This window comes from Perca fluviatilis, chromosome 9 (genome assembly GCF_010015445.1).
Source record: "Perca fluviatilis chromosome 9, GENO_Pfluv_1.0, whole genome shotgun sequence".
Classification (NCBI taxonomy): Eukaryota; Metazoa; Chordata; class Actinopteri; order Perciformes; family Percidae; genus Perca; species Perca fluviatilis.
In genome coordinates this window covers 39768491-39792694 of record NC_053120.1, presented here as the reverse complement: position 1 = coordinate 39792694, position 24204 = coordinate 39768491, and the positions used below count along the sequence as shown (strand labels likewise).

At 38.8% G+C, this 24204-nt stretch overlaps 2 protein-coding genes across 6 annotated transcripts in view; one reads left to right on the top strand and one right to left on the bottom strand.

The window, feature by feature from the left end:
* shroom2a (shroom family member 2a) overlaps positions 1-16902 on the bottom strand; it is a 40924-nt gene extending 24022 nt beyond the window's left edge. For 2 of the 4 annotated variants that reach the window (XM_039810924.1, XM_039810925.1), the window contains exons 1-3: positions 16558-16902; positions 13810-14023; positions 674-822 (exon numbers count right to left, since the gene is read on the bottom strand). In XM_039810924.1, the coding sequence (XP_039666858.1) occupies positions 674-822; positions 13810-14016 (356 nt within the window). In that variant the 5' untranslated portion in view covers positions 14017-14023; positions 16558-16902. Of the gene's footprint in view, positions 1-673; positions 823-10968; positions 11184-13809; positions 14024-16557 lie in introns of those variants that run through there. The other 2 variants (XM_039810926.1, XM_039810929.1) reach the window with 2 other exon arrangements.
* A 308-nt stretch (positions 16903-17210) lies between these two features.
* Positions 17211-21388, top strand: LOC120565280 (synapse-associated protein 1-like). 2 transcript variants are annotated; one of them, XM_039810934.1, is made up of 9 exons: positions 17211-17553; positions 18408-18526; positions 18633-18699; positions 18812-18885; positions 19676-19815; positions 19962-20098; positions 20433-20491; positions 20607-20739; positions 20832-21388. In XM_039810934.1, the coding sequence occupies exons 1-9, from the start codon at positions 17394-17396 to the stop codon at positions 20954-20956; spliced, it is 1014 nt and encodes a 337-aa protein (XP_039666868.1). In that variant the 5' UTR covers positions 17211-17393; the 3' UTR covers positions 20957-21388. The 2 variants fall into 2 exon arrangements, with proteins under 2 accessions (XP_039666868.1, XP_039666867.1); XM_039810933.1 differs by having other exon boundaries at positions 17217-17553; positions 20829-21388.
* Positions 21389-24204: the final 2816 nt, after the last annotated feature.

The window sequence follows — 24204 nt, the reverse complement described above, 5'->3', positions numbered from 1 at the left end:
TCCAGGACTCAGTTGACAAATGATTCATCAGTTAAACAAGATATGAATACTCAACAATACCTTGGAGTCAATAAGTCACAGGGACTGGCCTATGACAAAAGAAGTGAATGTAATCATTTATTGTGGGTTTATTGTTCCACTGCAGTCTGTTCTTTGGTCAATGAGAAAGAGTGAAATGTGTGGTGCTGCAAAGAAGAAGAAAAAAAGCAAACTAGAAATGTCTTATCCCAGAGGGGACGTGAGATCAACTGACTGATAAAAACAATCTCAGTGCCAAATATTGTCATTTGCATCATTCCCCTTGTTTGTCCTTCCCACACCTGCCTGCGTGTGATCTAATAGTGCAGATGATGTCACCTATAGGCTCACTTCCTTCCTTCAACTTGCGCATGAAAAATTGTGTCACAAGCCTCCTCCCTGCAACCAAGTACAACCTGGCAAAACAGGACCATCTAGCTGCAGAAAACTCATGTGACAGCTTAGAAACACCAGGCTAAGTCTACAGACACACTACACAGAAAAACAGCTGCAAGGGCCAGGATCCTCTGTCTCCACTCCTCTATCACCTTGGTTTGTTGGGAATGTTACCATAGTGACCGGTTAGGCTCAGGGGGTGGTGCACTTGTGACAGCAGCAGATGTAGAAGGAGAGGGCATGGGGATTGGTTACCTACCTTTTCACCACCAGACTGAGGGTCTTGTGGGAGCCTTTGACTAGGCAGATTGCCTCCTGCCTGTAGCCACTCAGGGGAATCTCGTTGATGTTGACAAGCTCGTCTCCCACCTGGAGACTCACAGCTGCTGCCTTGCTGCCCTCCTCAACCTGGAACATAAACACAGCAGATGGAAAAACATATTTTATAAAGATACCAATATATTGAAGGAAGCCAACTTCTGCCGGCAAGCTAGCTGGTTAGCATGATACAGGACATTTTGGCAATCTTTAGCCATAACATAAATCCTTGTCCTGTTTTCGGTCAAAGCTTCCTCTAGCCAATCTGTTTCCATAACAATTACATATTGGGTCTCTGAGTCAAACTAAAACTAGAGAAGAGCAGACTTAGGATAAAACATGCTAAAGAAAATGTTAGCTGACTTAAATAGCCGTAGCTAATGTTTGCTAACAGCCGTTAGCTGTCTGTGCAGTCCAGTTAATGAGTGCAAAGTCCAAAAACACTGCTCTGCCTTTCTGTTTGACTTAAGAGAGGAAGATGACTTGTGCAATCTGTGCAATCTGCTAGAGGACATCAAACCAAGAAGGTCGGTTATAATAATAATAATAATAATAATAATAATAATAATAATAATAATGCAACAACAACAACAACAAGAGGAGACACATCATTGGGTCGTCAATACAACATCTGCACGCAGCCGCAGAGCTGAGTCGCTGCCATTTCGGACTGAACAAAGGGCTTACATTAATAACAGAGATACGTAAAATATACCATTCCTACTTGCGAGAGGGGATTAATCCATTTAAAACTGCTACCAAACAACGAACATGGTATGGTAAACATATATGGATAAGGTTTCAGAAACAAGTGTAATGCTTTTATTTTTATTTCCTCTTGAAATGTTAATTATGCACCAAACACCGAGGCAAATTCCTTACATGTGAAAACCTACTTGGAAACAAACCTTATTCCGATTAATTTTTTTAATTACAAATATATAGTTAGAGAGAAAGAAAATAAGTCAAAAGAAGCTTTAAACAGAAAAATTACAATCATGAATAGCCTATTTACACTGACACCTGTAGTTAGATTCATTCATTCATTCATTCATTCATGCTTGAAACGATCACTGCCCATGGCTTCTATTCCCATTGACTGCAATAGCTTACATGAGGATACAATTCAAAGTATTGTCAAACATTCAAGTTGAGATAAAATTCAGAAATGTACCACACTACCTCTACCATAGGTCATTGGATCAAGATTCAATCATCAAGATTTTGCAATAGTAGTTTACAGTAAAACATTTAGATGCACTGCGGGAGCAAGTGCAATTTTTTTTTTTTTTTTTTTTTTTGCAGAAATCTGGCAGGATCTTTTGTGGATGACAGTCCGAAGATGCGGTGGAGCAACTTCGGTGTCATTTCAGCAAAAACTGAGGGGAGTTTAATTAGTTGTACAGTTTTTGAGAAAAACAGATGATGGACTTCATAATTCCTCGCAGCTCAAAGAATATGAACATTTCTGCTCACGCGGGCCTACATTTTAGTTAAAGTTGCAAAGTGCTACAGTAGCATGTACGACGGATTTATTATGAATTTTCAAAGTTGCTGTAGCACCACCCATTGGAACTTTCAGACCGCAAAGCCAGTTGAGGAAGTTTAGCATAGGACTGGACCTATGTGCAAAGTTAAGGGATTTTTCATGCATGGGAAGGCAGATTTAATGGTAGGAAGACCTAATCGGCCTCTAATAATAATTTGTCATGGAAAGGGTCTTTTAGAGGCAATCAGACAGTCCTGTCTAAACTGACTTACTGGAATAGAGGTCTACGCTAAAGCCTATAGTTTGTAAAAGGACAGGTTATATAAAGAAAACTTGTGTAACATTAGATAGCATGTTAGCATTTTTGCCAAGCCAGTTTGTCAAGTTAAGTCGGTCTTCAATTTCATCTTTTTGTCAATAATTACCTGATCGCTGGGAAACCTAAACGCTAGCTCTGGATTCTTACCCGGATTATTTGAGCAGAAGAACACTGCTTGTGGCTCTTCATGACAGAAGGTAACTGATACTTTATGCTTTTAACGGTACTTTGATATTATTCACGGCAGCATTCAGTCCACAATTGTGGCTGTTGCGCAAAAAGAACGTTCGTTTCACATCTTATTATAACCTCTTTGATCAAACGATCTTTATGGACCTCTGCCTTTGTAATGTGACAGTAGGGCCATAATGGGTGTTGCCCACCAATCGAGGATTGTGCCTTTAATGCACACAGTGCTAAATATTTGTATTTATCAGAGTGGCCACAGGCACATAGAGAATATCCAGTTTATTAGTGGGTGCCAAAAGACTTCTTATACCCTAGAGGTTCCAACCACAGTGTTGTGAAAGAGGTTAAGTAACCTCATACAACCTAACCTTGGTGCTACTTACTGCTTCTCAGTACTTTGAAACCTGTGATAAGCAAACCCCTGATATTTACCGTGGGTTTTAAAGCCTATTGTGGTGCAGATTCTGCTAACGTGACCTTATGTTGTAACTTGTGTACTGCGTTTCAGAACAAGAAGACCCTGATTGTGAATTGAGGCGACAAGAAAAAGAACCTGCAATATTTGGACACATATTTCAGTGTTTATTACAAAGCATCTTCAGCGCAGGAAACCATTTATGAAAGACCAAACCTGTAGGTATATTGAAATCATGGAGCCTGACACATGCCATCAGAAACCGTACATTTTTTGGTAAGTCGTAAATGTTATGTTAGCATTTTTTTATATATGAATTAATATTAGAAACTATTACTAGCAATTATTAATCAAATCTTTATGGCAGCAGATACATTAAAACCATGGGCAGTATAACTACAAAACTAAAGATGCTTAAGGGATATGTTCACCAAAAAGCCAGCAGTTTCTTGTTGACATTCTTAATATATTTTATATGGTAACAGTAACAGAAGAAACACTGTTTACCAGAGTTAACAGCAGGTAGGCTAGTTTCTAAAGACGTGAATCAAAGGCTATAAAACTACTTCAAAAAGCTGCTGTCCAAGCTAGTGTCATGCTGTAAAAACAAACTGCATTGTGTTTGTTTGAGGGCAGACACCTGGAATAACACATCTCTCAAAGGGAAGTACAGTGAACTGAGCACAGCGCACTGAAGTCCGCAACTGCTAGTGTTAATATATCCCATCAGACCCACTGCATATAAGATATTAAACTGACAAAACCACCTCTACGGCGAAGGTCAGTGCTGTCCTCACACTGACGCAGTAAGTCAGATATGAGAGGAGAAAGACAGCACGGCTCGGTGTGGAAAGAAAAGCATTGAGAACTTGCTTGGCAGTTGGCACGTTAACACACAAAAGTCAAGCTCTGCAGCTGACTATCAGTTCTCCACTCAACCTGTGAGAGGGGGCTGTATGACTCAACTACAAAAGTATGTGTACATTTACAGACCATTACGTCTTATATGGCCTTTATCCTCAACAGAGAAAGCCAGAGCCAAGATAGCTCAAATCAAAGCCCCTTTTCATTTTTCTACAATACCAATTTTAAGGCAGGGTTAAGGCAGGGTGGACTGAGAGTTTTAATGACTGGCTAGATTCCTGAGCTGGTCCTGATATGGTAGTGTATTTTTGTCGAGAAACTGAATCACTGAATGATGTGTTTACAGTTGGTTACCAGGTTTAAAATGAACACAAAACAGTCTAAACTGTTTTACTAAACCTGGAAAATCATTCTCACTTTATAACACTAGTTTGAATACATTTACCTAAGGTACACAAGCAACAAATGGACATTACATTTAGGCAAACTGGTCGTCTTTCACAAGGGTAAATTAGTGGTAGCGGGTTATGCAAGATTAAGGTAGATTGAGGCTAGGGCTGCACGATATCAGGAAAATACGCAATATGCGATAACAATATTACTTGAGATAAATGAACCGATATTAAAGTGTACTCCGTTCTGCTGCCTTTAGTATTCTGCTAAAATACAACAAAAAAAAATGACAGTTACATTTTTAAGTGCAGTTTTTACTGATATTTTCTTTCAACTAACACAAAAGTGTCGCAGCCTTTTTGGGTTGTGTTTATTGCAGCAGTTGATATCGCGAGGACGATAAAAAACGATATATTGTGCGGCCTTAATGGAGGCCATGTTGCAAACTGTATTACAGCAACTTTTGGCCTTTATTTGATAGAACAGCTGAAGACAAGTAAGGGGGCAGAGAGAGGGGGGAAGACATGCAGCGAAGGGCCCACAGGTCGGACTCAAACCCGGGCCACGATGGTAAGGACAGAGCCTAAGTATATGGGGCGCACACTTAATCAGGTGAGCTACCAGGGCACCCTGTTGATACGTTTTAATAGTTTTTGGACAATAATGGAGCACTATGGCACATAGTAGGATTGTAAGATTGTTAGTATTCATTGTTGGTTTTGGTCTTTTCGTGGAATTTGTTGCCAATTAAAACTATAGAAAATCAGACTCATCCTTAAAGCCTTGAAGCATTGTGAGAAAATTAAAACTTTGTGACATTGGGTTTACTGATTTAAAAAAGATGGACATGGTCAGTCCAAAAACTGAGGACTGTACAGTACTACCGTCATTGTTTTCTACTATTTTTTGTACATACAAACAAAGGATGTTTTAAGATCAACAACTTGCCAGGACATCTGTGTGACACGCTGGGGCTGCACAGTAGTCTGACTTTTAATTCAAAACAACCTAACAGGAAACATGGCTCCACAATAAGAAATTTAAGAATATATATATATATAAAACAACAAACTGTGTCAAGCAGCAGCATAAAAGGAAAAAACAAGGGCAAATAAAAGCAGTGTCTACACAACATCGAGGTAGGAGGGTGATAGTGCTTTTTCAAAAAATGTTCACTATGGCAGCCCAATCAGCATGAGCCATACCATGTCCTTTGTTTACTATTCTTCCTCTAGGCCCTAATCGGTCAAACTCCAGCCATCCTGAATGCCTGGGTATACTCAAAAATAGCCACATGTCTCTCTGTGGGACATTCAGGGAAGGATGTGGTGGTGGTGAGGGTAAGGAATGTGTCTTTTCTGCTGACAGATGTTCTGTGCAGCGAGCTGATAGGGCACTGAACTCAGACCTCTTGGATGATTTTAGGCACTGCCTGCACACATCACGACAATGTTCATTGCTGTTTGACAAGACATCAGCAACCACATAAACAAACTCATGCATGCAGTATTTGACCTTTGCATAGCTTGTTTTTTGTGTGTGGTACTTTAAGTTTCATCAGTCGCTGTAAGTTAGACTGATGTTTAAAGCATCTCTGCCTTTTGCAAATTTCTTGCACTACATTTGGTTGTAGCAAGTAATACCCATGTTAGACTGAGAAACGGGATAGTTACTGTAACAGTGGTCATTGTTGGTGGCATGTAGTTTAAGAATCATTCCCAAGTGGTGGATTTTAATCATTGTACATCTTTAGTCACGCTAGAGATATGGTAGGTCTGGGCGGTATATTGATAGATTTTCAGACGAGATATGGCACGAAACAATACCGTTTAGTGGGGTTTCGGACCGTGGTTGATCCGTACAGAGCAACACTCACGACAGAGCTCCGTTGTATTAGCGGCAGTTGGTAGTTGGGTTAACCATGAATAGGGGGCTTCGAGCCGGGTACAGGGCACCGCAAGCTGCCGTTCGTTTCGGCGGACATTGTGGTTAAGTTTAGGTGACAAAAAGTGAGCGTTATGCGGCGGGCAACGACGGTTAAGTTTAGTCACCAAAACGACGATCATGGTTTGAATTAAAACATTCCCAAGGAACACACATTTCCAGGGTGAAAGTCTGTCGTTTTCCCCGGGAAAGGGAACCCTGCTTCCCCCCCCGCCCCTCCGCTTGAACGTGCTGTGGTTTATGACAGTTCTTTCAATAATACATTTTTTTATTTGATTTTTTTAATTGTCTGCCCTTTCTTGTGCTGACCAGAAAATGTATCCGTGATCCGATCCTAAGCGTGAGTTTTGTGATCTGTTGCACCCCTACAGTTTATATCAATATAGTTTGATGTTGCATTACATAACCCACTTCTTATGTAAAGCAGTGCCTGTGTTTGCATCTCTTCTCTCTCATACCTTTGGGCAACCCCGCCCTCACTCCTCTCCTCTAACATGGAGCGAGACACAGCGCAGGTCCGCACTGCTGACATTTGCCTACAGTTTTAATTGTTATTTACACAGTTGTATATTTTATTACGCAGGAGAGGAAAACCTGCCACTGGTACAACTGTAACACTGTGTACAATTGTAACTGGATGTAACATTCACTTCAGGTCTATGAGTGTCCAATTTATGGTCCTGCATTAAATCTACGCCGTAGCCTGATGTGCACCTCGCAAAAAAGGTAACTACATATTGCAGCGACGCAAACGGCAACAACTGATTGGTTCGCTTGGCCGTGGCTTGGTATTGAGCATTTTCCTCTACTTATTTCCAGGTTCTCCTGCTCCGCGAACAACATGAAATCAAGGAGAGGGTTTACATTACATGTCATTTAGCTGACGCTTTTATCCAAAGCGACTTACAATTGCTATATATCAGAGGTTGCATGCCTTTGGAGCAACTAGGGGTTAAATGTCTTGCTCAGGGACACATTGGTTGATGTATCGCAGTGAGAATGGAACCTAGGTCTCCCACACCAAAGGAATGTGTCATATCCACTGCGCCATCACCACCACCATGCACTACTTTTCCTGCTATAGCTTTCTGACCGAGTTCGGTACTCGCTCCGAAGCAAAAACCAGTCACTCTCTCACTCGCTCTACCACACACCAGCGCAGACACCAGCACACAAGTATAAAAGAGCGAGTGAGACGGTGCCATGCCGATGACCTGGCGATGTGCGTTCAACCCATGCTGGACGACCGTTCATACGAGTCAGCCGCCACTATGAGTAGAGAATCCAGTCTGCAGTGTAGTTCAAACACTTCATCAGCTGTACAATTTCAAACAGGGAAGGAATCCCTGTCTTTGAATTTTATTTTGATCACAGTCAAAATAAAAGTGCTCGAGACATCTCACATCTGGCTTTGACTTACAAGTGAACACTTTGTGAGCTCACTTTGTAGAAAACACCAAGATACATGATGTATTGGCAGTCAGCCGAAAAATACAGTACAGAGATGTGATTTTTGGTCTGCGTTTGTCTTCGCGCTGAGAGCAGAGGGAAGTCTTGGAGGTTAGGCCTGAGCAGATGTGTGCGGCTCGCTCATTTCTTCTTTAGCACTGGCCCAATTGGGCAACCTGTTGATTGTATGTCCTGGTCTGATGTAAGTTTTTACTGGCTCCGGGGCATCAGTCAATCCTTACTGTTGGACCCTATCATGTAGATATAACATCCAGCCTTAGTTTGTAGGTGTCATTTTGGAATTAATTTTGCCCATCTAGAAATGCAGTAAATAATCTCCATTAAAAGAAAGAATTCTGGACCTCACCAATTTTTAACCCTGGCTACGGCCCTGGTCAGACTGCATTTCATTTAAGAAAAGTTCTTGTACAGCTGCTTGTGTGTGTGAAAGCCTGCAAAATTTGAAAAGCTTGACTTCTTTTGAAAGTTCAAGAAGGGTTTCGTAGGAAAACAGTTATATTACTCAAAAAGTGAGGCATCAAAAAAGGAATGGTTTTGGTCTTGCTGCCAAAACACGGGTATCATTTTGGCAGTAGCACTGAAAAAGTTCTAATGAAACCCAGCCCTACACATGGCAGTGACCCTCGGTTTCTGAAATTCAGATAAAACATAGGTGGAAATAACTTCAAAGAGCACACACTGACTCATTAGTTATCTTCTAACTGATCAATAGGCATTCCATAACCCTACCTCCAAAACCTGACTTACACAAATCCTCCCATGAGCCCTAACGCTAATCTCTATGAATCATCTTTGCCCCAGAGATTGAGCAATCCTAAAACAGCCAAATCAAGCCCACAATGTTAGCACACAAATGATTCAATAATGCATAAAACCTGTTTACCTGCAGGTGATTTATCACAGCGTGTAAGAACAGAGACACGTTTGCAGTGTGTCTGGTGGTACTGGTTCTTTAAGAGCAAACAATATTTTCTTCCATATAAAATGTGAACCTGGCACAGGAAATATATGTATGAGGTACATGCCCAGCTGTGTTGTGTAAAACCGGATTATATAAGTTTATTGAGACTAACGACTTAAAAGTCCATGAAGAACATGAGCATAACCTGAGCTATGAGAAGAATGTTAAGAATGTTAATTAGATCCAGGATTTTTTTTTTTTTACCAATACTCTTAACCTCTCATCGAACTGTGGGCCCTTTATTTTTTTAATAATCATCTTTCATTTCAGCAACTGGAGAGAATGCACGTAAGTGAAAAAACAGCCAATAGAAAAAAGGGTTTCTTAGGTCAATACATAAAATGCAGACATACCTTCCAAATCCAAACAGAGATTTAATTAAAGAAAAAAGGAAAACAATGCCAAGTGGATATTTATCACTACTAAAAAATGGGGTGTAACAAACTGACTTCTATTACAGGTTACTGACAAACCGTAAAATGGACTGTGGCTAAACTATAGGTAACTGTAGGAGCTTAACACAAATCTACATGGGTGTTACTGCATTAGGCCGGCTACACACTGCCTGCGTGGCGTGAGCGTGGCGTTTCTGTTGCGTGTCGGCTGTGTGGAATTTTCTACGTTTATACACACCAGAAACGTGTCTGACGCGGCGTTGCTGCTGCTAGCCTTGTCTGGACTCATGGATGTTTCCCATTGATAAAATGAAATACCATGTTAAACATAAATATATACTGATTTGATTACAGCAAAGACAACGTTGGCAGTATTGATGGCAAAATAGGCTACAGAATATTAGGTTCTGTATTGACAGGTGCAATATTAGAAAATCAATTTTTTTTTTTTATTACATTTATACCTGCATTTTTATCAAAAACTAGAGACTTTCAAACATCAACATGTCATTTATTAATATGTATTCGTGTCAAAATGACATATAAACATCTTTTCCTAATCTATTTTGCCTGGAAACGCTTCCAACACTCTTGCGTGTCGCGTGAAAAATAGGCGTCGGTTCTATTTCTAGCATGCACGCGTTTTTGAGCCACACCTGAGAGGTGCGTGTCATGCAGGCAGTGTGTAAGCTCTAACCTGTTAACATGGGAGCCGAAATAAAAACGGACACGCCACGCAGCTGACAAGCTCACGCGACGCAGACAGTGTGTAGCCGGCCTTACATTGTTGAGTAGTACGCAGTGAGACAGGGAACTGATTTAAACAGCAGTCTGACTTGACTTTGACTGTGTTTTCTTAGACTTTTCCCCAGAAAAACAGAGACAATGCTGTGTTTTATTGTTAAATACAAAATGGTCATATTTTGATAGAGCAGATCAAGTCTAACAACAATTATGACCATTTAGCTCCTGCATCACTGTAGCCCTACCTGTTCAGGCAGGACAGAAAACAGTGCTCACAAAAAAAAGAGGACATAAAGCACATATGGGTGCAAGGACAGCCTACAATATGTTCTTCTGAAATACCCCTCCAAAACAAATTGGACAGATAAAAAACAAATTACATCAGGTAGTACATACAGGCTTACATGCATACTATGTCTGCAGTATGTCCGCATATTTATGTCATTAGACATAAGACAAATGTTGGAGGCCTCCAACATTTCTTTCAGTACTAAGCAGAGAGGGTTTTGTAGACATAGTGTAGACCTTTCTACAATGTAAGGTTACTATTTTGTATAGTTAATAATTTTGTAGGTTAATTTTATCTAGATAACACAAATAACTCAACATGCCTTTGTAAATCAATGGCTATACTCTGAGAGTCACTCCAAAAGAGCGCAAATCACTAATCCTCACTTAATTTATCCCATCATGCCATTCCAATGGGCTTCGGGCTGTCACAGATAATTCACTACATTCAGCAAATCAAACAAAGCTCCTACATTCCTCCCCTGCTCCTTGTACCACAACCTACTACCCTCCAAACTGAAATTTAAAATATTAGAAAGCAAAGCATCCCAGGTGGGATCTAAACACACCGTGGCCTAAGTGACAGCAAACTAAACTGTAAAGCATTTCAAGACAGATTGAAAAATGTCTGTTAAGTCTAGTGCATGACCAATTTACTTTATGAGGTTACTGAAAAGAAAAAAAAAAAACTGGAAGGAAGACCGTGGCAAAACGATTAAAAAATGAATAAGTTCCTTATAAAGTTCTAAGAAATTAACATCTCACCATCAGATGCAAACAGGTCCACTTTCATTGGTCCTTGGAGCAAGGATGTGGCATTTAGTGACAAAACATTAACAATAAAATGCTGTCAATATCAAACCAAAGAACCGGAGTCCAACTCGGCAATGGTTCACTCAACACAATTCAGCAATGTGATCTAGCCATTTAATCTTACAGCTTAAAGACTTAAAATAGTCAGAATTCTTGTTGTTTTTAACAACATGATTGTAAAACCTACGGTAATGCGGTGAAGGTGGTCCTAACAGTTTTGCTCTAAGCCCATATAAAGCCTGGAATCCTAAATTTCGTCCATCTGAGTTGGACTTTGGACCCTTTTGGGGGGGGGGGGGTGCATTACAGAAACGACGAACAAAAATCAAGCAGGGACACAGCTCCCAACAAACAGGTGCTGGCATTTTACCATGTCAAATTAACTAGCAAGGTCTTTTGTAGTAAATCATTACACAGTCAACAGAGAAGTGAGGTTACATTGGGATCTCAGAGCTGATTGGCCTGCACTGTGTTTAGGCACTCTTACTGTATGCATATTGTGACTCATCACCAATTTAACAAAGTCATGGCATACAAGGATTACAAGCTACAGAGCACGTTCTCTTGAATTATATTATTATTATTATTGAATTAGTTTATTTTTTGGGATTTAAAAATGCTCGCTTTGGAGCACTTTACTACACATTCAGCCAAAATTTGCCAAATGGTCACAATTTTTTTGGAACATGCAATGTCTGACGCAAGACTGCACAAATCACACTTAAAAAGAAGACAGTTCACACTCTCCATGGAGTAGCTTATGGCATGTATTTTTATTCACACATAACATAAAGAGCATGTCCAAATGTGTGTATGAATTTGAAAAATGAGCGAATGTACTTAAACAAGAAAGGCTTAGGCACAGTGGGGCTTTAAGCTACATGCTTATGTCAGCATTCTAACATGCTAATAATGACAATCCTAGGATGTTGATGTTAATGTTAAAAGACCACACCTTTAGTGCTATTTATCAATCTAGATTGTTTTGGTGCCCAGTGTTAGAGATATCAGCCGAAGAGATGTCTGACTTCTTTCCAATATAATTTCAACAAGATAGCACTCTTGGCTTGTGAAAAACTCAACAGCAAAGTCTCTACTCTGGTTGTGTGTGTTGTGTTTCATGGAGGAACTATTTTCTTTTTTCCCGAACTACACCCGCCAACCATATCATTGCGCAGAAGTCCCTCCTGGTCCAACATTGCTAGCTTGTGGACATTAGATGATAGCTAACAGACGTTGCTAGCTCACCTGAGCTAAGCTGAGGAGGACGCCATTAATGTTTACATCTCGCATGAGCCTCTCGTCCATGAGTACGCTTCCTTCTGTGTGGTGATACGGTTGGCAGGTGTAGATCTGTTCAAACAACACATGAAACTGCTGACAACTAGGTCTGTGGATTATCTTGAGTCACCAGGTCATGATTTCTGGGAAAAGACATGGCTGTTGAGAATTTCAAATTTCATTTTTTGTTGCTATGAGCACTCCAAGTGCCATCTACTTACAGTACATTCAAGAGAAAGCAGACATCTCTATTGCCGATATTTCCGACACTGGGTAACTAACACCAAAACAATCTAGATTGATAAATAGCACTACAGGTAATTGCCAATTTTATTTTGAGGTGAACTGTCCCTTTAAGCAGTTTACCACGTTTACTATCTTAGCTCATAAAACCTTGACCTCCTGCATGGTCTAGATGAAATCAGGTTATGACCAAAATCAGCGCGATTCCTCCGAGGACCGTGACCATCTGTACAAAACGTCATGGCAATCCATCCAGTAGATATTAGTAGATATTTCTGTCGGCTCAGTCTAGACCAAACTGACTAACTGACTTTGTATGCTGCTAGTAGGGCTGCACGATATTAGGAAAATATGTAATTGAGATTATTTTGACTGATATTGTGATTGCAATATCATTCACGATATTGAAGGGAATGATTATGTTTGTATCATTAATCTAATTTTCATTGACTAATATTCAAATACTAATTCGGCTGAACCAAACTTAAAATCCAAGCAGACAGATACAAGCTAATTTTAAGCAGAAAAAGCTGTTTTTACATATGCATGTATTTTGTTGAAAAAAATAAAAAAATCACCTGTCCAACATCACATTCCAACACGAATGTATGTGAGTGTACGTGCAGCGCATTAAAATAAAAATAAATAGTGTGCAGTTCCTTTTTAACCCTCAGCATAGAACTGGAACAGAACATCTTTACAGATTATGTGCCCGACAGTATTTTCGATTGGGCCCAAGATTGAGCCTTTTTAACCCTCCTATTGTCCTCGGGTCAGATTTGACCCATTTTCAAAAAGTTTCTATATCAGAAATTTGGGTTCCTTTCAACCAAATTTTAAAACAAAAAATGTATTTAACTCTTCACAAGTTAAATAAATGATCAATTCACTACATTAATTAAATTTGGGTGTTTTATTAAATTTTATAGCACGTAAAGAAAAATTTATAATAGAACGTTGAAAAACGTAGGAAAGAAAAGGTCAAAAACATCGCAAAAAGTGACAAACGTCGGGAAAAGTGACAAAAATGTCGGGAAAATCTTCTAAAACGCAGAAAAATGTTGACAGAAACTTCAAAAAAGTGACAAAAGTGTTGAAAAAGACGACCAAAACGTTGGAATTGTTTTTACATTTTGACCCAGAAAAACAAAAAGTTGCATGGTCGACAGGGAAGACAACACAAGGGTTAAACAATAAAAAATCATCTGCAAATGTTCACACACCACCTCAATTCTCAGCTGTATTTTAAATTAACAAAGTGGTATTTACCTTGGTTATGAGCAGAGGTTCTCGATGCTCCAGTCCCCCTCTCAGTGTAAATCCCCACGGTGCTCCTCCTGAAAGAAATGCATCCACCAGCTTCCAGCCATCACCATCTTTGCTCCTCTGATCCAGATTTTCTGATTTCTGCATCCCATGCCAAAGGCTCTCTGCTTCTGTGTAGTGTGGATCATGTTTATATCCCTCAGCATTCATGGTACTGCTATAAAAGGAAACATGAAAACATCCAGACAAAAACAAAATTATAATAAGCACTTACTAAAATACATTACTGTTGACCAAATGGCACTGTATTTAACCCTTGTGTTATCTTCCTGTCGACCATGCAACTTTTTGTTTGTCTGAGTCAACATTTTGATGTTTTTGTCACTTTTGTCCAAGTTTTGTCACTTTTTCCAATGGCTTTATAAAAAAAAAATCTGTGCCTTTTGACATTTTTTGTGGGATTTTTCCCAACATTTGTCATTTTTTTTCAACGTTCTTTTATCCTTTTTTTTTCTCAAATGCTATAAAATTAAATAAAATTCAATGAAAGTAGCGAACTGATCACTTATTTTACTTGTGAAGAGCATTGTAGAGAACCATCCACGTTGCTTTTTGTTGTTGAAAATTTGGTTGAAAAAAACCCAAATTTCTGATATAAAAACTTTTTGAAATTGGGTCAAAGTTGACCCAAGGACAACAGGAGGGTTAAAAAGGCTCAATCTTGGGCCCAATCGAAAATACTGTCAGGCACATAATCTGTAAAGATGTTCTATTCCAGTTCTATGCTGATGAAACCCAGCTGTAACTCACTCTGAAATCTACTATCCACCCTTGCAATATCAGAAAACTACAGCTAGGCTATTCACTGGTACTAAAGACAATAATACCCCCATCTCTGCATTGTTACACTCATTGACAGTCAATTTTAGAAATTATGAAGATTTTACTGATCACTTTTACAGCTCAGCACGTTTTACCACTGATCTTTTAAACCCCCCTGAACCTGAGCGTTACCTGAAAATACTACTGACTGCTTTATAGACTCATTAATACCAGCTACCTTAGCATTTGCCAGTGGCTGAAGATGCTACAAAATAATTTTAGGAATATATACTGCATGTATACAATAAGAAAATGTTACATGGTAAATATTCTTTCTTGTCCTGTTAATTCTTTTCTCTTAATACATTTTATGCTTTGCTTTTTTAAATACTTTTCATAGCTGACCTTGTTTTGGATCATGTGTTTCTTATTTGTATGCATTTGTGTCAATTCCCCTGACATTTGCATTATTACCGGCGCAGCTGTTCTTTTTCAACCTAACCTCAAAACTTTTAATTTGGAATGGCTTTTAAAACATTTGTAGTGCTGTGAAATTTTCCTTTCTTCCTCCTGCTTTTATGTAGCCTAAGCTTTTCTGATTTTACTCTGTTATTTTTTTCTTGTTCCTTGGTGTAAATCACTTTGGATACCTGCGGTTGCTGTAAAGGGCTATATAAATAAATGTTAATTGATTGATTGATTGATTGATTGATTGTTTGTTTAGGCGAAGCACTTTGTAATGTCTGCTTTTAATTATTAGCCAATACTGCAACAGATAATAGAATGCTGTACCATTGTCAGTCTGAAATATAATACAGGTTTTAACAGTTTTACATCATAACAATAAATGCGAACTAAATAAAAAAATATATAAAAGACCTCTGAATTCTTAATAGAGCCTAATATATGCAATACTATACTTTACAAACCCAAATGGGTTTCCATAATTAAGGTAAACGTGTGCATACAGAATGCTGTTGATGTTGCTAACTAATGACTATTGGGAGCCTATTGTCTTTGACATGGTGCAGGATTTAACTGGCATCACTGACAATAATGTGAACACAGCATGTATTTGCTGAGTAATACAGTAAGTTCATATTCAAACATGAGTGCACCATTCCACTGAACAAAACACAAAAAGTAGGATCAAATTATGGAACATGGGGTCACTATAACAATATCCCTGAATGTACTTTTATTGTCATTGCAGTGAGAGAACATTTAAATAAGCTTCTTAGAAAAAAATTGATTCATTTTCTTTGGGATAAAGATAAAGTTAGTCCACCCCTAAAAAAAGACGAATTTATACATTCTTATTAAATAGTATTTTAACACAATGGCTCTAATTTGAAAGATTCAGCATATATTTCAGTGGTTTTTGGGCCGCTCACTTTATTTCTATATTTCCAATGATACTATTATATTTTAGATGTAATCTTTCCATAGATTCCTGACTTTTATGGTTATAATGTCTGGACTAAAATTAAATACGTGTTCTTAAATTTGAAAGGAACTCCTCTTAAAGACCCAAAATGAACGCGTGGGTGTTAAATCTAGTAACTTGGCTTGTCAGGAAAGCTGTTTCGCCTCCGTCTAAATGGTATAAAAATGCATCCTCTTGTGTCACTAAGTTAAGAAACCTGTAACGCTGCGTAAACACCTGTTGTCTTACTCCGGACAGGCTGACTTTAAACGTAATGCTCTTATGTGTGAGAGAATTAAACACACTAACAATGTCGAGCAGCACAATGGAAACCATCTTCGCCTGTACCAACAAATAAGCAAACCCGAGCTGAGTAAACAGACTGGCTCTTTGAAATAACTGTGAAACAAGCACTTTAACATGAAACAAGTTACTTTAGTCCGTAAGGTGCATAGCTTTCTCAAAAAGTATTACAAAACGCATGCTTAAACGGCTAACCTTACCTGAGAATTCAACTTCTGGATAAACCGGTGAACACGAAAGCTTCGTCGGGGTGGCACGCAGCTATATCCCAGGTTTACGTTACACATACTTCATCTTTTGCAACTGTTTTATTTTCAAAGGAATTACTTTTTAGTCATTCGCTCGTGCTAACAGTTTGGTGGAGTACGCTGGGAGGTCCAGTGTTTTACACGCCGCAGTTCAGTCCGTATCCTACTTCATGAGATAAACCAAGCGAACGACACACACACACTAGCACAGTAAGGAGAGTTTAAATAAGCTAAGCTAGCCTAGCTCCATCCATGGACAACAGGGATAACAAGTGGAGCAAAACACAGCGCAAGCGTGCCATCTACCGTCAGTTCGCTAGCAAGTAACGTTAAGGTAAGAGTTTTTTTCTCTAAAGCTTGTTGTAACGTTACTTCATGTTTAGAGAGACAACCATATTTTAACACCAGAGCTGAGACTTTGAAGTTCCTTTCTAGAGTTTGACACATAGCTAAACGCAACAAATAGCTATTTAGCTAGCTAGCTCGTTAACTCGCGTTACAATTTAACTCAACGTTAGGTAACCATAGATATATACCACATCTATGTTAGGTAACGATAGCGTGGAGCGCGTATGTTTCCATAACAACCTGTAGGGTTATACGGGGTAGACATTAGGGTCAAACTTAACAACTTTGCGGAAGCAGTTGTATGTTAAAACGTCACCATCTATTACTCCCATTACTCCGTAGTTATTATTTCAAACTATCAGACATAAAGCTGAGTATTCATCATTAGAGCATGTTAACGAAATCCCGTTAAGTTTATTGATAAGCTAGCTAGTTAAAGTATGTTTAAGAAGTGGGGAACGTGGCTTGGAATAGAAAAAGAAAATGGCCAAGAAGAAGCGTCTGTTGTTGTCGTTGTTAAGGAAGACAAGAATGTGGACGCAAACCCACCGACTGCTGTCCAACCGCCTCAGCTTCTCCAACAGGCTCAGGGCTTCAGTGGTAGGTTTGATAAAGTAGTAAACTTTGTAGAACTTTACCTACTAAACTCTCGTAGGGGAAAGATAATATACATGCGTAGATACAATACAAATGTTGTCAATATACAAGATAGAATTACCTAAGCAAAGAAACAACAACAAACCAAAAAGGGGGAGCTATAATACACAGGTCAAAAGCAAAAAGGCTAGAGAAAGTAAAATGAACATTTAGAGCGGCACACAAAGGGAGATTAGCGAAAACAGTAGTTCCCTAGATATGTCACTACACATTTTTCTTGCAATGTTACTAGATTTGATCTTTTTCAGTGAGGAAAAAAACAATGTAAAATAATTTATAAACCAAACAAGTGAAGGCTTAGAACATCTCCACTTACTGCAATGAATATGATATCTACCCTTAAGAATAATCATATTGACTAAATCTGTTACTGATGAATCTATATTAGCCATATAAAAGAGGATGTGTGGCAAGGTGAGAGTAAGTGACAGCCAATCATGTAGCTCGGACCAGAAGCTGGGCAAAAAAAACAAATATCTGATCCAGAGTCTCATCAGCCATCTTTTTTTTTTTGCACTTCTGGTTGGAGGCAAACTACATTTCGTTGTCTTTGTACTTGTACTCTGCACGATGACAGTAAAATTGAATCTAATCTAATCTAATCTAATCTAGTCAGCCATCTCACAAAATACACCAGGGTCTACATCCAATTTGAATCTTTTTCTAAAAAAGTCAGCGACCGGATATCTCTGACTTTTGGGGAACTTTGTAGTACTAGTAGTAGTTGTAGTAGACTTTGCTGTAACAGTATGACCCGTGTAACCCCGTTAATGTTTGTTGTATTTGCTTCTTTGCAGGCTACATTTATAATTTCGCCAGCAGTGCCTCAAAGAAACTGTCCGAGTCTGTCGTCGAAACAGCACAAACCCTAAAGAAAAGTGTGGAGGAAGGGAAGATCAATGGAATTATTGATAAGGTAAATATCTCTTGCTCTCTCTTTCTTCATTTAAATGCCTTCACTTCTTTCTTTGTTCTAAAGACATTTGCCCTTTTGAATAATTTAGCCTATTGTTTTCCCTCAGACCATTTTGGGTGATTTCCAGAAAGAACAAGAAAGATTTGTTCAAGAGAAAAAAGCTAAAACGTCTGGTAAGTAGTGAATAGTAGGCCTATGCTTATTTTTGTATTAAGTATGTCTGCATGATATTTAAGTATGTGATATCACAGGACAATACTACAGGCTAGCTTTCATTGTTTCCAGGTGCTGCTGTACCACCATGGGTTGGTTATAATGAAGAGGACACCATACAGCAACAGATATTAGCTCTCTCAGCTGTGAGTATTACTCCTTATAACAGTGGTTCTCAAACTTTTTTTCAATAATGTTCCCCATTTGAATTGTGTTATTAAGCCGAGTACCCCCTGGCCAGCGATAGATTTACCAAACAACAGCCATGTAACTGAAAAACATTTAAATGCTGATGAAAAAAGGCAACAAAAACTTAAAACGTAAAAAGTCGGTAGAAAGAAGGAAGTAAGGCAAGAATAGGTGGAAAATAGTATCAAAAATGTAGAAAACAGCGACAAAAACTTCGTAAAAAGCGACAGACTTGTAAAAAAAAAAAAACAGTAGAAAGAAGGAAGACAAACTTCGAAAAAAGTGACAAAAACCTTGAAAAAGGTTGAAAAAAGCGACAAAAATTTCGACAAACTTGGAGTAAAAAAGAAGAGTAGAACAAAGGAAGGAAGGCAAGAACAGGTCGAAATAGTGACAAAAACAGTGACAAAATCTTTGAAAAAAATGCTCACGTACCCCCTGCAGTCCTCCAAAGTACTCCTTGGGGTACACAGACCCCCATTTGAGAAACCCTGCTCTATAAGATAGACTTTATTGATCTCACAATGGGGAAATAACCAAAACACACATTAAATATAAATAGGATAGAAAAATACACAAAGACAAAAAGAATAAAAATAGGAAATAGAAGAAATAAATAAAAAGAGAGAGAGTAATGACGTCAATCTATATTACAATAATAGTAATATCAAACATTTCTTTTGACTGTGAATCTGTATATATTTTAATAAAAATGTAACTTGAGTTTATTGCTTCATTTGTTGACAGGACAAAAGAAATTTTTTGCGAGATCCTCCAGCTGGGGTGCATTTTCACTTTGACTTTGAGCAAATGTATCCGGTCGCCATGGTGATGTTGGAAGAAGATGAGCTCCTTCAGAAGATGCGCTTCCATCTGGTCCCCAAACAGTGAGTGTTTTTGACACTCGAGTCATACTTTTTTAATGTGTTTTCATCACACGTATCCCCGCATAAGAGTGGGTTTATTAAAACACAGAAATATTAGAGTCCACCACAGGAGATGACTGCTTATTCCTTTATGTCATTCATTTTAGGGTGAAAGAGGAAGCCTTCTGGAAGAATTACTTCTACCGTGTGTCTTTGATCAAACAGTCAGCTCAGCTCACAGCTCTAGCAGCACAACAGGCTGCTGAACGGAGAGAAAGTCCTCCCAAGACTCTTCATCAAAAGGGTACCACACACTATAACGTCTCAGTGTTCTTGTCAGTGAATCATTTGACACAACTAGAGGGGTGAGGTTTTGCCAAATATTGTGTAATAAACAAAAAAGTGAGTTAACATTAGGACATTTCGAAAACCTTTTGAACATAGTACTTTGGCTTTGTGACATAATCTGCCTAATAAGATAAGATAAAATAAAATAAGAGACACCTTTATTGATCCCCAGTGGGGAAATTCGTTAGTCTGCACTTGTCATGTTATTGAGTACTGGTACTGTGTGAATATCACCTTATTTTTATGTTAATGTACTTGAGAGGCAATGTAAAAAAACTATATTTTTGCAGATGTAGTTAAACTGAAAACGTCCCCTGCCGTCTGCAGTACCAAACCAAAGTCAAGGGAGGTAAGACACCAGTTTAGAAAGAATAAAATACCCAAGAAAATCTGAGTATAAAGCAGTTATTGAACTAAAATGAGTGTAGATACAGCCTGACCTCCTTCTGTTTCTGTTATGAAAGGAAGAAGAGGAGATCTCCACCAGCCCGCCTGTGACTGAATTTGTGAGCGATGCTTTTGACTCATGCAAGATAAATGAGGACGACCTACGCAAAGAAATGGAACAGCTGGTTCTGCAACCGAGCACACATCAGGGTAAGTTTTATTTGTTGCTCTGGGTTGTCACTTAATTAGCAGAGTTGTTTATCAGAGTTCAATGAGTGACTCAGCATTGGGTTTTTCAGCAGAGACTCCTGACTGGGAGAGAGAGCTGCAGGAGGAACTTCAGGAGTACGACATGTTGGCCGACAATGAGAACCGTGATGACAACTGGGACAGGGAGATTGAGGAGATGCTAATGGAGGACAGTTAAAACACTTACACAATCTGCTCCAAAGACCCCTTTCAAGGTCAGAAACAGCCCTTGACTACAGATTTAATGCTCCCAGCGGAATAATTCATTACAATATTGGTCCTCTATCAACTCTCAGGACAGAGAAATACCACTGAACATCATTAACATTTCAGTGTACTATATCTGCAGCCTTAAAAGTTGTATTAGTAAATATTTAATATTGTCTCCTGCAGTTAAAAGAAGAGAATATATTGTCCTACATCTCAAGTTCATAATGTGATACGAAGGTACGCCTTCACAGAGCATAAAAAACATTGCCTTAAACTCTGCCTCGGAGAATTGAAGTGAGACTGTAACTATTGCTTTGCTTTAACGCTGAATTGTTGACACAAGTGGCTATTACAGGATAATGGTAAATGCACAAGTAAAGAGGAGGAGTCACAAACTCAGCAAACTGATTCAGCAATGTCTTTTTACACAGCTATATCTGCCAAAAGTTCGCTCCTGGGAGCTAACATCAGCCACCATAAGCTACTGGTCACAGCAGACCAAGTGCACACTGCCTGCGTGGCGTGAGCGTGTCATCTGCGTGGCGTGTCCGTTTTTATTTTGGCTCCCATGTTAACAGGTTAGAGCTTACACACTGCCTGCGTGACACGCACCTCTCAGGTGCCGAAAACGCGTGCCTGCTAGAAATAGGACGGATGCCTATTTTTCACGCGACACGCAAGCGTGTTGGAAGCGTTTCCAGGCAAGTATTATGTCATTTTGACACAAATACATATTAATAAATGATATTTTGATGTTTGAAAGTCTCTAGGTTTTGACAGATATAATGCAGATATAAATGTAATAAAATTTTTTTATAATTATTGATTTTCTAATATTACACCTGTCAATAAAGAACAAAATATTCTGTAGCCTATTTTGCCGTCAATACTGCCAACGTTGTCTTTGCTGTAATCAAATCAGTATATATTTATGTTTAACATGGTATTTCATTTTATCAATGGGAAACATCCATGTGTACAGACAAGGCTAGCAGCAGCGCCGCATCAGACACGTTTCTGGTGTGTAAAGACAGAAAACGCCACGCAGCCGCCACGCAACAGAAACGCCACGCTCACGCCATGCAGCCAGTGTACAGGAGGCCTTAGGCTGTAGCAGGAAAACCAGTGAGTATACTGAATTGAGCAAGGGTGCGTTTCATTTCTTTAAAACCCTTAATTTGTAAGAGGTAGAATGGGTTTCGTCTTCTTTCAAAAGTTACATAGGCTCACTTTTAAAACTATTAAAATATCATGAACTGCGACAGGTGATATCTCCTTCAGTTCTCGAGGATTTCATGTGCAACAGTAGAGTATTTTTTTAAACAAAGTTTATTCCACAGTACAACTGAGCCAACTTTTTTATATATATATACACACACAGTAAATGGAAATGATGCTGTGATGGTCGCTAATAATGTGTGTTAGCCTATTTTAATCTAACTTTTTATGATGTGTTGAGAATAGAATAGAATGTAATTCACAGTCATACCTGTAACGCACGTGTATTTTATCAAAATGACAACATGGTTGGCTGAACATGTATATTTTTTATGATTAAATGCATTGTCTCCACATGCACACGTATACATGTACTGTAGATGCTGATATAAGGTGCTTTATGGAGACTGGCATGTGCTCTTCCTGTCTCCAGACACAATGTTTTCAGACCAAAAAGATAAGATATAGACCAAAAATCCATTATATTTTATGTTGTTATTTACTGTATATGCAAACTTCAATGTAGTGTTACATTTTCTTTTTAAACCTTAACATTTACTACTTTCTAAAATGTGTTGACGTTTTCTTACGCTAATGCACGTGATCCTGTTAAGATGCATGTGTGTTGTTTTTGGATACAGTGCTGTACCAGAAATATAAAAACATATCAAACCAGAGTGAATCTTTTTAAAAAGCCTTCTTAAAGAAATCCTCTTATGCACACAGTTTACTTTTACACGTCTTAGTCAATGTGTAACAAGAGTTTGAGACACATTTCCTCTTCTCATCACTAAAACTGGGCAGTTCACTCCTGATGTGTTGTGAGTGATCAGTGGAGAATAAACTAAAGCAGGGGTCTTCAACATTTTTAAGGCTAAGGACCCCCTTACCTGAAAGAGAGACGGAGCATGGACCCCCACCACATATTGTATGAAATTGCATATTAAACTGGGCCTCCAATAACGTGTAGGGAGGCCTAAGGCCTTTACACATACCTTTTGATAGTGCATACAATACTAAGGTATTAAAATAATTGACATTCATGTATTTATACATCATTTTTTAATGTTAAACATACATGTGGCACAGTGAATCCTTAAGCTTAACTGTATCTGTGGATGGCCACTTTAGTGGCTAGCTTACCTATCTATAGGCCAGTAAGCCTGAGGACCCCCTAGGGGTCCCCGACCCACTGTTGAAGATCTTTGAATTAAAGGAAGCAAGCGGTTTGTGACAGTACAGCTGGAGTACTCTTTATTGCTGAACTTGAACAGGAAAACATTTATCCATCTCAACAGTAAACACAATGTATCCTTTAAGTTGGTCCATATCGTTCGCGTTCCACTTCCGGGATTGCTCCGGTGCTGCAGGAAATTCCGCCGGATGCATGTCTTTCCCGTTTCCTTCCTCTTTCTTTGTGTTGGAATTTTAAATCCGGTGAATTTCTGAGGACTATGGTTAACTGCTCCTCAGATCTCTGCAGGGTAGCTCTGTAGACTATCTGTCTCGACTATTTTGCAGCGGCTCTGTGCGGAGCTTAGTGCCGCCCATGACGATTCTGATTGGTTTAAAGAAATGCCATTAAACCAGAGCATGTTTTCCTCCCATCCCCGAATGCTATGTGGCGTAACCAGACCCTCCTTCAGTGCACTTTGGAGGAGGGTCTGGCAACGCGAGACTACAGTACCTCTCCAGTAATGTAATGCACTCATGCTGTAAATCCTGTACTCACCAACAGAGTAGATAATGCCATAGATCCAATCAGTCACATCAATTAAACATGGAAATGCTTATTTGAAGTTATACAAAAGTGACAATAGGAAGAGATTTCAATATTTCAACATGTCAAACAACTGTGTATATATAGAAGAAGTTGCAAAATGCAAAACCAAAAAAATAGTCTTCAGAAAAAAAAATATTTGAAACCGTTTTGGTTTAAGCAACTATATACTAGCTTTTAAAAAATGTACATGCTGTGCAACAGGAACATAAACTACA

Bases quoted from the DNA above. Each gene is read 5' to 3' on its own strand.
- LOC120565280 (XM_039810933.1), top strand. From the start codon at position 17,394: ATGTTTAAGAAGTGGGGAACGTGGCTTGGAATAGAAAAAGAAAATGGC. The intron at 17,554-18,407 runs GTAGGTTTGATA...GCTTCTTTGCAG, and splicing joins ACAGGCTCAGGGCTTCAGTG to GCTACATTTATAATTTCGCC. The intron at 18,527-18,632 runs GTAAATATCTCT...GTTTTCCCTCAG, and splicing joins TCAATGGAATTATTGATAAG to ACCATTTTGGGTGATTTCCA.